Source organism: Physeter macrocephalus, chromosome 15 (assembly GCF_002837175.3).
Source record: "Physeter macrocephalus isolate SW-GA chromosome 15, ASM283717v5, whole genome shotgun sequence".
Taxonomy (NCBI): Eukaryota; Metazoa; Chordata; class Mammalia; order Artiodactyla; family Physeteridae; genus Physeter; species Physeter macrocephalus.
In genome coordinates this window covers 2,705,783-2,721,910 of record NC_041228.1, presented here as the reverse complement: position 1 = coordinate 2,721,910, position 16,128 = coordinate 2,705,783, and the positions used below count along the sequence as shown (strand labels likewise).

The 16,128-nt window shown below is 49.8% G+C and overlaps 1 protein-coding gene across 6 annotated transcripts in view; it reads right to left on the bottom strand.

The window, feature by feature from the left end:
* The window catches only part of AGO2 (argonaute RISC catalytic component 2), a 111,731-nt gene that overhangs the window by 34,751 nt on the left and 60,852 nt on the right, over positions 1-16,128 (bottom strand). For all 6 annotated transcript variants that reach the window (XM_024129412.2, XM_024129413.3, XM_024129414.3 and 3 more), the window contains exons 3-4: positions 7,813-7,933; positions 346-527 (exon numbers count right to left, since the gene is read on the bottom strand). In XM_024129412.2, coding sequence (XP_023985180.1) covers positions 346-527; positions 7,813-7,933 — 303 coding nt within the window. The remainder of the gene's footprint in view (positions 1-345; positions 528-7,812; positions 7,934-16,128) is intronic.

Sequence of the window (16,128 nt, the reverse complement as noted above, 5' to 3'; positions counted from 1 at the left end):
GCGTGGGCGCCGCCCGCAGTCCTGAAAGGCTCCGCCTTGTGGCGGAAGCCAGGCGAGCACAGAAGCTGGAACATGACTCCTGAGCGCGAGGGCGACTGAGAAACAGGACCAAGCTCGCACGTTGGGTGGAGTGACCGGTGCACCCAGAGACAGGCAGGCAACCTTTGTGTGCCTGGCTGCGAACTCCAGCGATTTCTTTTTATATTACAGTTTTTCCCGAGCTGGCGTTGCTACTGCTTTCATCATATAAACCCCTACGCCGTCCCCACCCTGTCCTCGAGAAACAGCACCTCCTCAGACAGAGGATTCAGGCTTCTCAGCTCCCACCTCATGCACGGTCCTCACCTCATGGACGGCAAATGCCTCATAACCACGTCCAGGGCTTGGATCGTCTCGAAGGGGACACTGGGCAGCCGCCCCGAAAGTGCATCGTGTAACGCCTGTAAGCTCACGCAGGACACCCACTTGATGGACACCTTGAAGATGCGGTCCTTCCCTTCGCCTGGCAACGTGACCTCCAGCTCCACCTGGGAGGGGATCCAGAGCACACGGTTACTCACGCTTCCCTCTTAAGAAGCTACGGGGCGGTCAAGGGTGGTGGGTCAGCTTCCAGAACCCCCAGGTTAGGGAAATTCAGCCGGTCCTTCATCCAAGCACAGGAGAGGGCGTGCCGAGCCCCTCCTCCAGCAGCCAGTGACTGAAGTACAAGGGGAGTCCTTCCCACCACGGATGTCTAGTGCTTCCCGAGCCCGATCCCGCACACGGTGGCAGACAGGAGAGGCGAGGGGCCAGAGAAGGCGTCCTGAAGCCGCACAGCAGCGGCTCAGCTGGGGTCTGGGTTGGCCTCTCTGAGGAGGGCACCCCAGGAAGAGGAAAGCAGGGTGCAGGCACAAGCCTAGGCTGCTCCTGGGACAGAGGAAGGGGGCACGGGCAGCTCACTGGGGGTCCTGGAGCGTTACTCTTTCTCCAGTGGGACTGAGTAAACTGCAGTGGCTCTGGGGGTTCCTGTTTGCTGAGTCCCTTAAGAGTCCATAAGCTAGTTTTGCGGTGAATAAATCATGAACAAAAGCCTTCTCAGAACAGACATGAGGTAAAACAGAGCAAAACGCTAACAGCAACCTAGATGGGTGTGCATCCTCCAATTCCTTCGACGTTTCTGTCTGATTAAACTTGTCCACAATAAAACGTGGGCAGATCACAGGCACTGAGTGAAGCATGTGGGCAGTGGGGACAAGCCAGGCTCTTCCCCAGGCAAACAAGCCCTGATACTGTTCCCAGGGCTGTCTATGCCCATCTGTGCAACAGGAAAGTGCTGCGGTACCAGCATCGCCAGGTACAAGATGGCGGAGAAAGTAGCTTCAACTACCACAAGACCAATCAGAATTTCCTGGGAAGAAATTAAAATTCTCGGCAAGACCTCAGCATATTTACACAATAGCTCTCAATGTTTATAATAGCCCTTTCCAACGGAACTCTCTGTGATAATGGAAACAGTCTTTTCTTGAGCTGACGAGGACAGAAGCCACTGGCCACTTGTGGCCACTGAGCACTTGAAATGTGGCTGGTGAGACTCCGGAACTAAACTTTTAGCTTCATTAACTTCTAGTAGATTTGAGCGCACGCGGCCGCGTGCAGCTGGTGGTGGATGTTCAGGACAATGGTCCAAGGTGCGCCCTCTGGAGCCAACCCTGGATGAACAGCAAACCCGCTTCTCTCCCCGCCTCCCAGTTTGTCCTCCGCCCCTCACCACGCCCACCCACCCTGCTCCCGTCATGCCCAGACCCACCTTTGCCCAGTCCCTTCATTCCACCACTGAAACATTACATTACTATTTGGTGACTGACTAATGCATCCCGAGCCTCACACACACAGACCCCACTCAGTTGATGGCTGAAGCAATTCTGATATTTGCTGATAATACTTCCCCACGTTTATGGAACATCTACTGGTAGGGCACAGACTACACACTTTATCCTTAAACACCCAAAAATCCCAGCAAGGGAGACTTGTTCACCATGCTTTATACAAAAAACACAGACCCTCAGACTGACAGTCCAGCCCAAGGCCACACAACCATGAAAGGGCAGATGTGGATTGGGAGCCAGCTGGGCTGATGTCAAAGGCCCTTCCACTCACCACGTGATGACCGGGTCGCCGAGAGGCCCTGGCGCCAGCCTCACTCGCTCATTCACGCCCTCCTTCCCTCTTCTCACCCGACAGCCTGCGCTCGGCTCCTCTGCTCACTCTGCACTCTCACGGGCTCCCTCCCTCATGCACGTGCTACACCCCATTCAGACATCACCAGAGCAGCAACCAGGCCGCGCTGAAGGCCCTGCACACCTGTGTCCTCAGCGTGCTCCAGCACAGGCCCACACACCAAGCCTGACGGCCCCCAAATGGAAACGGCCTGAGGTCCATCGAGGGGAGAACAGAGCAGTGGAAAAGGAACACGTTCTTCACAACGGATGGATTTCAAGCATCTAACACGGAATACAGTGGCAAGCCACAGAGGCACACTGCGGTATGATTCGTCTCAGGGCAAAACGTACGTGAAGGATGCACACACAGCTGATAAAAGCAGTCAAGAAAGGGTCCATTTCACCCAGGTCATCAGGATGGTGGCCATGGGGGAGGGCGCCGGGAGAGGGCTTGAGTGTGGACCAGCAGAGACCTGCTCGCACGTCAGCAGAGGGGGTAAGCACTTCCGCCTATTCAGAAATGGTGCACCAAGGACACGGCCAACAGGTGGGTGGAAACCGCACGCTAGTTTCCATCTCACACACCGACGTGTACAGCGGGCACTTCACGCCTACTGCAGACGTCCCCACCCAGAGGCGCCTGGCGTATCTAAAGAACAATTCTGTGAACCGGAGCTAATTAGACGCTTGTCAATGTCATTCTTTAAAAACGCCTCTATAATCCAACTGAGTGGGATTCGGAGGGGCGTATTTTCCTTTAGCAAAAGGTACTTCTATTTTTATTTTATTTATTTATTTTTAAAACACCCTTCCTTTACTTACTTATTTATTTCTGTAATTTATTTATTTTTGGCTGCGCTGGGTCTTCGTTGCTGCGCGCGGGCTTTCTCTAGTTGCGGCGAGCGGGGGCTACTCTTCGTTGCGGTGCGCGGGCCTCTCACTGCGGTGGCTTCTCTTGCTGTGGAGCACGGGCTCTAGGCGCGCGGGCTTCAGTAGTTGTGCCACGTGGGCTCAGTAGTTGTGGCTCGCGGGCTCTAGAGAGCAGGCTCGGCAGTTGTGGCGCACGGGCTTAGTTGCTCTGCGGCATGTGGGATCTTCCTAGACCAGGGCTCGAACCTGTGTCCCCCGCATTGGCAAGTGGATTCTTAACCACTGCACCACCACGGAAGTCCTCTATTTCTAAACAGATTCTAGACCAGCCTCCTCTTGGCCCCCATAAAAAGGGAACAAAATAAGCTCCAGGCTCTACAACATTCTCTGTCAGTCACGTCTCAAGAGGCCGAATGGTACAGGCAACTAATATCTTAGGGATGATGGAGATTTCAACAGAAATGTCACTCCAGGGGCAGGGTGGCACCGGGCTTCAGCTGTGACACGAGTCCAAGAGCAGTCCTCATGTCCGTCTGGGCTGCTGGCCACTGGACTCACTCCACACACCAAGACACTTCAACCTCTGAGCATCCTGTAGCTCTTGGTCCCAACCACGCAGCATCCAAGGGCAGTGTGTGGGCTCCCAGCTCTGTAACCTCTGTGGCTCCTTTGGGTCCCGTCTGTAATACGGGACAGGAGGACAGCCCACACGCCGCACAGATGCCTGTGCCAACCGAGGATGCCGGCAGCCCAGAAGCTGTGACACAGGAAGGCGACCACTGCCAGCTTTTGAATGTGGACAACGTTAGCAGGGACGCCAGCCCAGGCCTGGAAAACGGTGAGGCAGATGTGAGAGTCAATGTCTCCAGGCAGACCACAGCCACACACTCAGTCCCTCCTGTCTGAACGTCACCAGGGCGACAGACTAAAACTGGGACAGGAAGAGTCCCGCTTGGCGCCACCGTGCAGCTCGGAAGCAGCACCGACGAGCAGGGAGAGGCGTGCGCAGCCAGGGAGCAGCAGCCACGGCGCCCGGCGGGCTTTGCTTGTCCAGATGTGGCTGCCATCCATCCCGCAGGAAGGAGCGACAGTGCTGGCAGGGCCTCGGGGTTGCCAGGCTCCATGCACACAGGGAGCTGGGAGCGCAGGTCTTCTGTGACCGGCACAGCAACAGATCCCCTCAACGAGCAGCCTGTCCCCAGATGACCCGGGACAAAGCGTTGGGAGACGGCCGGGAGTTCGGTGACCGTGGCAGGAGAACGACAGGTCCAGGGAGGGGCTGCGCCGCCGAGGGAGCTGTGCTTTGACAAGCATCTCCACCCGCCGAAGGGCCAAAGCACGCTGACAAATGCTGCAGGCCCGGGCCTCCCTGGTGTCGCAGCGGCTAGGAACCCGCCTGCCAATGCAGGGGACACGGGTTCGAGCCCTGGTCCGGGAAGATCCCACATGCCGCGGAGCCACTAAGCCCGTGCGTCACAACTACTGAGCCTGCGCTCTAGAGACCGCGAGCCACAACTACTGAGCCTGCAGGTCACAACTACTGAAGCCCGCGCGCCTAGAGCCCGTGCTCCGCGACGAGAGAAGCCAATGCAATGAGAAGCCCGCGCACCGGGATGAAGAGCAGCCCCCGCTCGCCGCAACTAGAGAAAGCCCGTGCGCAGCAACGAAGACCCAATGCAGCCAAAATTAAATAAATAAATAAAATTTATTTTTTTAAAAAAATGCCACAGGTCCACTGGAGGGACCCTCAGTCCGAAGGCAGCAGGACTGCCTGAGGGGCAAACGAGGCCGAGCAGACCCTCCACCTGTGGGCTCGCCAAGGACGGGGCCCCAAGGACGGCTCCCTGGCCCCCACTGCCTCTGCCCTCCCCTCCTGCCCCTCCTCAGACCTGCGACCCTCCAAGTGCAGAGGCCTCACCACCCTGCTCAGACTCTCCGGCCCATCACCCCAGGTCAGCAGTGGCCAGCGGGGCACAGGCAGCCCGGCTTGAGGCCCGGGGCACGGCCCCGGGGGGAGACGGAGCACCTTGGACCCTGAAGGCTGGAATGCCTTCCACGCAGGGTCTGCTACCCATCTGAGCGCGCGCCTGGCCTCAGGGATGCTTCCTTCTCAGAAGGAGACGCTCACACCTTCCCTGAATAAACGCAGAGAGGCTGTAGGTCCAGGAAGCTGCCGATCCGATGGGGGAGGGCTGGACCCAGCACCAAGGACAACACACGACACACATTCCCATTTGCAACTCATGTCACGCTCCTGCTGAAGAGGATCCAGAAGTTAAACCCCAGACTGTGAGCTGCCCTCACAAACTCCTCAGTCTCCGTGTGGGGAGGTGAGGGGCCGGCCTGGCGCAGCGGGTCTTCCAGCCACGATAGGGCTGGGATCAAGGGGCGTGCGCGCGCGCGCGCGTATGTGTCTGTGTGTGTGTGTGTGCGCGCGCGTGCGGCGGGCGGTCGCTAGTAGGAGAGAGCAGGAGTAGATCGCAAACAGCTGCCTTCCCTGAGTAGGGGCCCGGGGCCACATTCTGTGCACAGACCTGTGCAGAGCCACCTGCGGCCCCCGGGCAGGCGCTAGCAGACACAGGGTTACCGGGACATTAAAGGATGTCTTCTCTTACTACAAAAGCACCCATGACACAAAGAAAAGTACTGTATAGAAAAAAGAGCAAACGTAAAAGGAAAAAAAAAAAAAGGATGACACTTTGCTACAAGATGTGAACATACGGAAATAGAAAAGGTTAACATCTTACACTAGCTCTCAAACGGAAGAGATTAATTTCTGCATCTTACGAATATTTGACAGAACCTTAAAGACAAGTGGAAGGAGGGGCCTGGAATCTGGAGACCCAAGCTAACCAAACGCTGTGGCCTTGACTAGGTCCTCTCAGCTCACCTGAGAAAAGGATGAGGATGGGTGAGACTCAATTTAAGAGACACTGATGCCCACAGAGTCTTGGCAATACGTACGAAGGGCTGCTGTGGGCATCAGGGCATCCACACGGACATGGGTCAAGATGATAGATGCGAACCCTTGGACCAGCAACATCAGCTAAGCTAAGCATCTGCTAAGTGTGCACTGTGTCCCAGGTGTTCTACGGGCATCACCAGGAGAGCAGCTTAGAGATGCAGACACCCCAGACCCTGAACCGGCACTTAACAGAGGCCCCAGGGCTGCAGGAAGCACACTGAAGGTGGTGAAGCTTTTCTTGGGGTGTGTTCACCCATTCAATTGTCACAAGGACCCTGGGAGGTAGTTTCTATACCATCTCCCCATTTTATAGGGGTGGCAGGTGAGGCAGCTTTACCCAAGGTCCCACCACGAGTTCAGGGCGAAGCCAGGCCTCGGATCAGACCGATTATTACTCTAGAGCCCGTGTTAACGTCCACAACGATGTGTCTCAAATGTGAACACCACACATCCTCCCCACCCCTTCTGAAGGAAAAATACTCCTTAGCCCCTCCTAGTATCTAATTATAAATATGTACAGACAAAACTGTGAATAAACTCCTTATGCTCTTCTTTCTTACAGAACTTTAAACAAAAACAAATTCGCAAATTAAACACAAGACTTTATAACTCATCCATCTCCAATGCGGAGCATGTTAATGAGCAAAGGGGTGACTGCTCAGCCGACAGCTTCGGGTCCTGGGGCTCCTTCAAATTCAAAGCCATGTCGATGCCCAGCAGCCAGGCAGGGCTGGGCGGAGCCCCACTCTTATCTCCTGGAATCACCGCAGGGCCTGCGGGGACAGAGCCCTTATCACTCCTGGCCTGCCCTTGGCCCTAACGTCCTGCTCCTATCTGAGCGTCACACTTCATCACACTTCCCAGCCAGCTGCCTTGCTGGGAGCTGAAACCGCCGGCCCGGCTGGCCATTCAGACGGCCAGAGGAGCTTAGTGGTTTTAAGACCATCATTAAAATGCAAGAGCAAAAACATGTCTGTAGAGAACTTGCAGGTCACGGGGCAGCAGTTTCAGACCCTCTAAGCTCTGAGCTGTTTTCCCTCTTGGGGACCCTGGGGGTAAGAAGCTAATTGTGTTAGGTCACTCTTGAAGGGAATCAGCTTCTACAGTCTCGTTGGGATAATGGTTAAATTACTAGTTTGGTTTTTTTTTAAAGTACGGGTAAAAACGATTTCCAAGCCGTCCTTGGTCCTCCTCTCTTATAAACAATACCCATCGTCCCAGAGCAGCCCATTGGTTGAAAGATATGCCAAGAAGTAACAGCTTCTGGGCAGAAATTTCACTGCTTTTTAAATAAAACCACAGTAAGGACAAAGACAGCAAGGAAAGGCGACACTTTGAAACAACCACTACTCCCTGGTTGATCATCAGGTCAGATGAATCACTGGCTTCGGCTGAATGATTGCTGTGTTATACCGCCTTGTCCCCCACCCACTCACCTGTGCAAACATACTTCTCCGTAGGTCTTTACAGCCCCGCCTTGTCACCCAGGCTCCTGTCTGGTGCTGGTTTGGGGCATGTGCGTGCACGTGTGGGCTTTACATTTCAAAGTTTAGTGGTTTCAAGAAGTTCTCAACGTCTTTCTCTGCACTTAGACAACTTAACCCTGTGCCACTGAAAACCAGGGCACACGGAAGGCAGTTTCTGTGGATCTCGCGACGAAGCACACGGCCAATTGGCGGCTCTCTCCCCCTGGGCGAAGTGACTCAGTGTGTGACAAGAGGACAACGGACTTGACTTCTCGCACACTGCTCTCGATCCAACCCACCTCTGTGAGCTCACCTTATCCCTCCCAATTGGAAGGGGCATCGCTGTGTAGAGATTCTTCCTTCCATCAAACACTGGTTTCCGATCCCCAAAGATCTGTGTTTTAAAGTGCTGAACCATATGTTCCACTATTTCCCTGAAACAAGACAGAATTCGAGCAAAACATCAATAAAATCAGGGAAATGGCACACAAGGACGACATTCTTCTGACACTGGTTTTTAAGCAATTTTATAAGCCCCGTGGCTCCTTTTAAAAACGTGACTTTCAACTTCCTTCTATAAGAAATCAAACTAGAATCATCCGTGGGTTTACGCTCACTCATTTAGTGACTCAAGCATGGGAGAACCCCCTCCCCGCCCAGCGCTGTGCACGCTGCTTCCACGGAAGACCAGCGGACGGGGCTCCTGCTCCGGAAGCTGCGGGACTAGCTGCCGCGTGTGACGTGCACACAGGGCGCCCCCCACCCCGCCAACACCGCGGGCTGGCTCGGCCGGGGCCTCGGGCTCCTGTGGTTCGCTGTACAGCTCGCCCTGGGTACTGCTGCCCTTTCATTCTGGGCTCCGGCATGAAGACCCTGAACGTGCAGTGGAGGTTTGCTACTGTAAGTGACGAAGATTCTGGGGCTGTCTGCTCCTCGGGCGTGAACGGGAGCGGCAGGAACCCGGCGAGCACGAAGCAGCTGTTCTGCTGTGGGGCTCCGAGGATCGAGCAGACCTGTGGCCCTACCTCGCCCCGTTTTGCCTATCTGCCCACGTTTTGCCTATCTGCCCACGGCTCAGCAGAGAAACACACCGCGACGACCAGGGACAGCTCAGCTCTCCTGCGGGCCCCAAGGCCCAGGGAAGCGCCAGGCCCACCGACCACCCTCTCCGCACTTCTCTGCTCCAAGGGAGCCCCACCTGGAACATCTCTGTCAGCATGTCCCATTAACTCACCTGACTCTGATAAAGTACAGATAGGAAAAGCTGTGATGCCTGCCTGGTCCCCAAAGGTCCTCGTAAGGGAAACATGCAAAGGATTGATAGCAAACGGACTGTTAGAGGCTCAAAATCTCAGTCATTATCAGGAAACAGCAGCTCATGGGATGTGGTAAAGAGGGAGATGGATTCTGACAGCAGGGAAAGGGGAGGTGGGCAGAGGAGGGGGAGGCACATCTCAGCTCAGCCTTGTTGCCGTAAGGGTATTTCTCTGGGACACAGCCTTGGTCATCTTTCAGGACGCAAGAACCAGAAATTCATTCCATTCTTTTCCTTGAATGAGAAAAGTGGGCCTAAGAAGGGTTTGCTTATTCAAACTGGCTTTGCCCAGCTGACTTTCAACTGTGCTAGTTGCAGGAGGTGGCTCTCCAGGGATCCAGCTAATCCTGCCCCAAACACCCACTGCTTGGGGAGTCCCTGGGACAGACGGAGCCTCTGCTTTGCTGGCTTCACCAAGAAGGCACCAGGCCTCTGACACCAACTGGGAGATCACAGCCCTAGCAGGACAAGGACAGCCCTAGCTGTCCTCAAGGACAGCTAGTGCAGCTCGGACCTCCATCCCCGCCGCCCCTGACCTGCTGCTCCACACACTACTCTGGGCCGCCCAAGACAAGGTGGCCCCTTCCTCCACGCTGTCTCCAGACCACTGCCCCCCAAGCTTCAAGGACCCCATCTTCTTGGTCAAGACTTCACGGTCAACTCAAGGTCCAGATGGCTCCACTGGGGAGTCCCACCCACATTCAAAGAACAAATCTACCAACGGAACTCAAATTTATCATGAACAGAATTAAGAGGGCACATGCCCCAACTCATTTTATGAGGCTAGAAAAACTTTTATCTCAAAACACAACAAGGTGATCGTGGGACAATCTCACTTATAAACACAGATGCAGAACAAAAGAAGAGAAAGCCCCACCCTCCACTGCTCCTCTCTCCCCCAAGATTGGAGTAGATCAGCCAAACCAATGTGGTCCTTCCTAAAGGGACCAGTAAAGTACATTACAATGAGAAATGGACTTCCTCACAGTTAAGGGTGTAGGTAATAAGGGATAGGGGACAACTAGTTCCAAGTGGCATACACAACTCTTTTATTTGGGAGTTGGAAACACCACAAGAAACAAAACAACCAACTGATATACCATATTCATGGACAGGAATATTCAATTCTGCAAACAAATTCATTCCTTCAATCCCAATGAAAATCCAGAGGGGTTAATTTTTATCTGATGGGATTTAATAAACTAATTCTAAAATGTATTTGGAAATAACAAAGGATAAAGGCTGGTAAGCACACTCTTGAAAAGGTACCTGGTGGACGTAAAAGCTACCATGACAGAGACAGTGTGGTGCTGGAGGAACAGACAAGCAGAACTCAGGAAAGAATCGAGGGCCCAGAAAAAGACCCACGGACATACAGACGTTCCATTTATGACAGAAGGAGGAGAATAGAGAGGACAGAGAATACTTCTCAATACCTTATGCTGAGGCAACTAGGTATCTAGCGTTCAAAGCAATAAATGGAGCCCACGCGACACAAAACGTTTATCTACACTAACACTTAACTGTTCTCAGCTGAATTCAACTGTTGGCATGATGACTCCACTTACACACCAAACTATGGGTGGGAGTCACGTCTTACCCAGGAACATCCAGCACCTGGCAGTTTGGCACACCAGGGGCTCAGTAAATATTTGTTCAAAGGAGGAGGCTGTTCAGTCATTACCTCTGGAGTCACCCTGATGGACTACGAAGCAATCCTGCTCGGATGACTAATGGTACACAACCCCGACCACCACATGGACCAAGAGAAAGCACCCTCATTACCCACACGATGTCCCCATATGCCTCGATGGCCCACTTGATCACCTTGTATCATCTTTTGCAAAACATGAGTAGGAATCACTGCTTAATTTTTATGACCTAAGAGCAACTAATTCTAAAATGTGAAGGTCCCTTCTCTCTATCAGCCCAGACTGACTCCCAGAGGCTGGCCAGTGCCTTCCTGTCCTTCTCTCTCTGTTTTAACTGTGGTAAAATACAGATAACATAAAATTTGTCAACAGTCATTTTTTACATGTACAGTTCAGGGGCATCAGGTTACATCCACATTGTTGTACAATCATTACCACCATCCATGCCCCGAACTACTTCTTATTTCCCAAGAGAAGCTCCGTTCCCATTAAACAGTAACTCTCCCCACCCCTCCATCCCCTCCTTTCCAGGCCCAAGGACTTTTTTGGACCAGATTCTCCCCAGCGACTGCTGAGAGATGTCTGAGCAGAACCACCTGGGCACATGTTATTCCTCAAGTCCCTGTGTTTAGTTCTTTCTTCATATCAAGTTTGCCCACTGGAAAGCAAAGTTCCTGTACTACATCAGTTTGGCTCCCTGGACAAACACCTTTACCGAACCTAATTCTCAAGCTATGATCCTGACCTCACTCAAAAGGCAACAGCCCCCAGATACTATCTGTACACATTCTAGAGACTCATGACGTGCTCAGTATCTTACAGAATGATCCACATATTAAAATGTAGAGTGAAGATGACAATGGCAAACGTGTTGGCACCTACTCTCTGCCAGGCTGCACATGGAACAACTCATTCAGTCCTCACAGTAACCTAGGAGGTCAACACCACCTCCATTTTACACACAAGGACACAGAGGCACAAGCCACACACTGGAGAATGTCAGTGGCCAGATGTGAAACTGCCTCGTGGTTAACAGGACATGTCTGCTAATCCAGAGAGGCTGAAGTGCTCCCTGGCAGCTTGTCTGCCTTGTTACCAAAATACTGAGAAGTTTCCTCTTTTAAAAAAATGCATTCTTGTAATTAAAAAAAACCCCAACAGACAAAAAAGTCCAAGACCAAATGACTTCACAGATGAATTCTACCAAACATTTAAAGAAAAGTTAAACCTATTCTTTTCAAACTATTCCAGAAAATTGAAGAGGAAGGAGTGCTTTCCGAACTCATCTGATGAGGCCAGCATCACCATGATATCAAAACCAGACAAAGACATCACAAAAAAACAGAAAATTATAGGCCGATATCTGATAAACATAGATGCAAAAATCCTCAACAAAATGTAAGCAAATCAAATTCAGTAATACATTAGAAAGATCATACACCATAAAGTGGGATTTGTATCAGAGATGCAAGCATGTTTCAATATCTGCAAATCAATCAATGTGATATACCACATTAATGAACTGAAGAATAAAAATCATCATTACCTCAATAAATGCAGAAAAAGCATTTGATAAAATTCAACATCTATTTATGATTAAAAACTCTCAACAAAGTGGGTATAGAGGAAACATACCTCAACATGACAAAGGCCATAATATGACAAACGGCCAACATCACACTCAATGGTGGACAGCTGAAAGCATTTCCTCTGAGAAGAGAAACAAGAAGACAAGGATGTCCACTCCTGCCACTTTGATACAACATAGTTTTGGAAGTCCCAGCCACAGCAACCAGATAAGAAGAAATAAAAGGAATGCAAATTGGAAAGGAAGAAGTAAAACTGTCACTGTTTGCAGATGACATGACACTATATAGAGAAAATCTTAATGATGCCACCAAAAACCTATTAGAACTAATACATGAATTAGATAAAGGGGCAGGATACAAAATTAATATACAGAAATCTATTACATTTCTATACACTAATAATGAACTATCACAGAGAGAAATTAAGGAAACAATCCCATTAAAAAGAGTGAAATACCTAGGAATAAATCTTACCAAGGAGGTAAAAGACCTGTACTCAGAAAACTATAAGACACTGATGAAAGAAATTAAAGATGATACAAACAGATGGAAAGACAGTTTCATGGATTGGAAGAATTAATATTGTTAAAATGACCATACTACCCAAGGCACTCTACAGATTCAGTGCAGTCCCTATCAAAAAACCAATGGCATTTTTCAGAGAACTAGAATAAATAACCCTAAAATTTATATGAAAATGCAAAAGACCCCAAAACAGTCAAAACAATCTTAAGAACAAAGCTGGAGGTATCATGTGCCCTGATTTCTAACTATACTACAAAGCTAAAGTAATCAAAACAGTATGGTACTGGCACAAAAACAGACACACAGATCAGTGGAACAGAATAGAGCCCAGCAATAAACCCAACTTACACGATCAATTAATCTATGACAAGGGAGGCAAGAATATACAGTGGGGAAAAGACAGCCTCTTCAACAAACGGTGTTAGGAAAACTGGACAGCTACATGTAAAATAATCAAACTAGACTACCTTTTTTTTTACAAGAATACACTCAAAATGGATTAAAAACTTATATTTAAGACCTGAAACCATAAAACTCCCAGAAGAAAACATAGCCAGTATGCTCTTTGACATCATCTTAGCAGTATTTTTTTGCACCTGTCTCCTTAAGCAAGGGAAACAAAAGCAAAAATAAACAAATGGGACTACTTCCAGCTAAAAAACTTTTCACAGCAAAGGAAACTATCAACAAAATGAAAAGGCCACCTACTGAATAGGAGAAGATATTTGCAAACAATATATCTGATAAAGGGTTAACATCCAAAATATACAAAGAACTCATGCAACTCAACATCAAAAACCCAAACAACCCGATTAAAAATAGGCAGAGCACCTGAGTAGACATTTTTCCAAAGAAGATATACAGATGGCCAGACACATGAAAAGATGCTCAACATCAATAATCATCAGGGAAATGCAAAACAAAACAATGAGATATAACCTCACGCCTATCAGAATGGCTGACAACAAATAAAAAGTGTTGGCAAGGATGTGGAAAAAAAGGGAACCCTTGTGCCCTGCTGGGGGGAATGTAAACTGGTGCAGCCACTATGGAAAAGAGTATGGAGGTTCCTCAAAAAGTTAAAAACTACCATACAATCTAACAATTCCACTTCTGGATATTTCTCTGAAGAAAACAAAAACACTAATTAGATATACAATATAAAAGATACGTGCACCCCTACGTTAATGGCAGCATTATTTACAATAGCCAAGATATGGAAGCAAACTAAGTGTCCACTAATAGATGAATGGATAAAGATGTAGTGTGTGTGTGTGTGTGTGTGTGTATACATATATATATATACATACATACACACACACACACACACACACACACACACACACACATACATACACTGGAGTATTACTCAACCATAAGAATGAACAAAATCTTGCCATTTTCAATGACATGGATGGACCTAGAAGGTATTATGCTAAGTGAAAGAAGTCAGACAAAGACAAATACTGTATGATTTCACTTAACAAATGAAAAAACATAACAAAACAGAAAGAGACTCATAGACACAGAGAACAAACAGGTGGTTGCAGGGGGGGATGAGTGAAATAGGTGAGGGAGATTAAGAGGTATACAAACTTCCAGTTATAAAATAAATAAGTCACTAAACATTTTTAAATGTATTCTTTTGGTAATTTCTAATTACACAGATTTTTTCATTAATACATTCTCACTGTAAATTTCAAACACAGATAATGCTCCAAGTCCGCCTAAACCACCTCTTTATTTCAATTCTCTTCTCAGAAGTAACCTTATTATTTTTAAACCTACGCATTTATATAAATACATAGGTACATAAAAAAAATACAGTGTATTATTTTTTAATCACACATGGCTCTGGAGCTTGCTGTTCTCCCAGGATGTGTGTTTAACACCTCTCCTTGTCACTATATACAAAGTGGCATCAAGTCTAGAAATAGAAATGTTATTGTATCATGTACTGTAATGTAATATTAACAAACCACATAGTGGTCTGTGTTTCCAGACGTGGTATTCACACTGTGAAGCTCCATTTCATTGCTGTCCACCGTTTCACGGTGCTCCACAGTATGTTTACTTAACCATCCCCATTGGTTGACACAGAAATGACTTCTTCTCTCTCTCGCTTTTCGCCATCACAGTATTAGACATCCTTGTACATATCTCTCTTTGGGATAGACACTTAGAAGTAGAATTGGTGGGTCAAAGGTATATGGGGTATTATTTTTATTTACATATATACACAAAACCACCTTCTGAAAAGTCTGAACCAATGTACATGTCCTCCAGTGGACAGTGCCCTTAAGCAGCAGGCTGCAAATGACAGAGTCGTGCTGCCCTGCCCCGCTCTTCCCAAGCACAGCATGAGCACTTGTGCAGTGCTCTCCTAGGGCCACTTGACAGAGCACAAGAGGAACAAGAGGGAAAGTGCAGACAAAAGGTGAGGAGCACACCTTCTTCCTTCCAGTAGCCCATCCTGCGCTTCCGAGCACGGCACCACTAATTCTGACCCACTGGCAAGGTTTCCTAGCTCTGGCTGTAAGGCCCGCACAGCCTAGACCAGCTCTGGGCACTGGCTGTTGTGTGTGACCAGCTGCAGCCGCGATGATACTGGAGGCATCCCGAGAAGAGGGACCTAGCCTTGTACTGAAGCCCTCCCACAGAAGCCACTCAGAATGGTGAGCGAGACTCAGGGCACACGGGGCCGCGATTCACAACGACTCATCAGAACGTGTGTAGATGGCATTTTCCTCTCAGTCTCGAATGAAGCCTCAGGGTGGAATTTATTAAATATCTACCACGTGTCCTGCACAAGGTTTTGGGAACTCAGAATTAAGGCACTGCCTTAACAGAGGCTGCAGTGTGGAAGCAGACGGGGTGTCAAGGACTGTCTGGACAGGGTCAGTGCCAGGGCACAGTCTGCGGCAGGAGCTGCCTGCCCTTCCACCTGCCCTTCCCCTCCGGGTCCCCTCTTCCAGCGTGGCCCCAGTACTGTCAATCACTGCTCTGACTCTCTCCTCCCACGTAGGGACAGGAGCCATGTCTACCTTGTCCCCCACCGTACGCCCGCCAGCACAGTGCCTATCACACAGCGGAGGTTTCGTAAATGTCGGCCTGTTGGTAGTGCGGCTGCCGAGAGGGACTCAGTCAAGGTTTCAGCAGGTGGGTTTTGCCAGCACAGAAACCTTACTTCCAACATTTTTCTAAGCTATTATGAATGATTATGATTTTGAGATTGGACCTTAGGCCCAAGTCCATCAGAATTAATAGTAAAATGAAGAACCCTGAAGGTTCACACATTTAACCACGCAGCAACTCTCGGGTTGGCTCAAGACCCAGGGGAGCAGCATGGCGCGCCAGTCTGCGGGCTGGCCTGGCCACAAAACGCAGCTCAACACCCTTAAATTTTTTTTTTTTTTTTTTTTTGCGGTACGCGGGCCTCTCACCACCGTGGCCTCTCCCGTTGAGGAGCGCAGGCTCCGGACGCGCAGGCTCAGCGGCCATGGCTCACGGGCCCAGCCGCTCCGCGGCATGCGGGATCTTCCCGGACC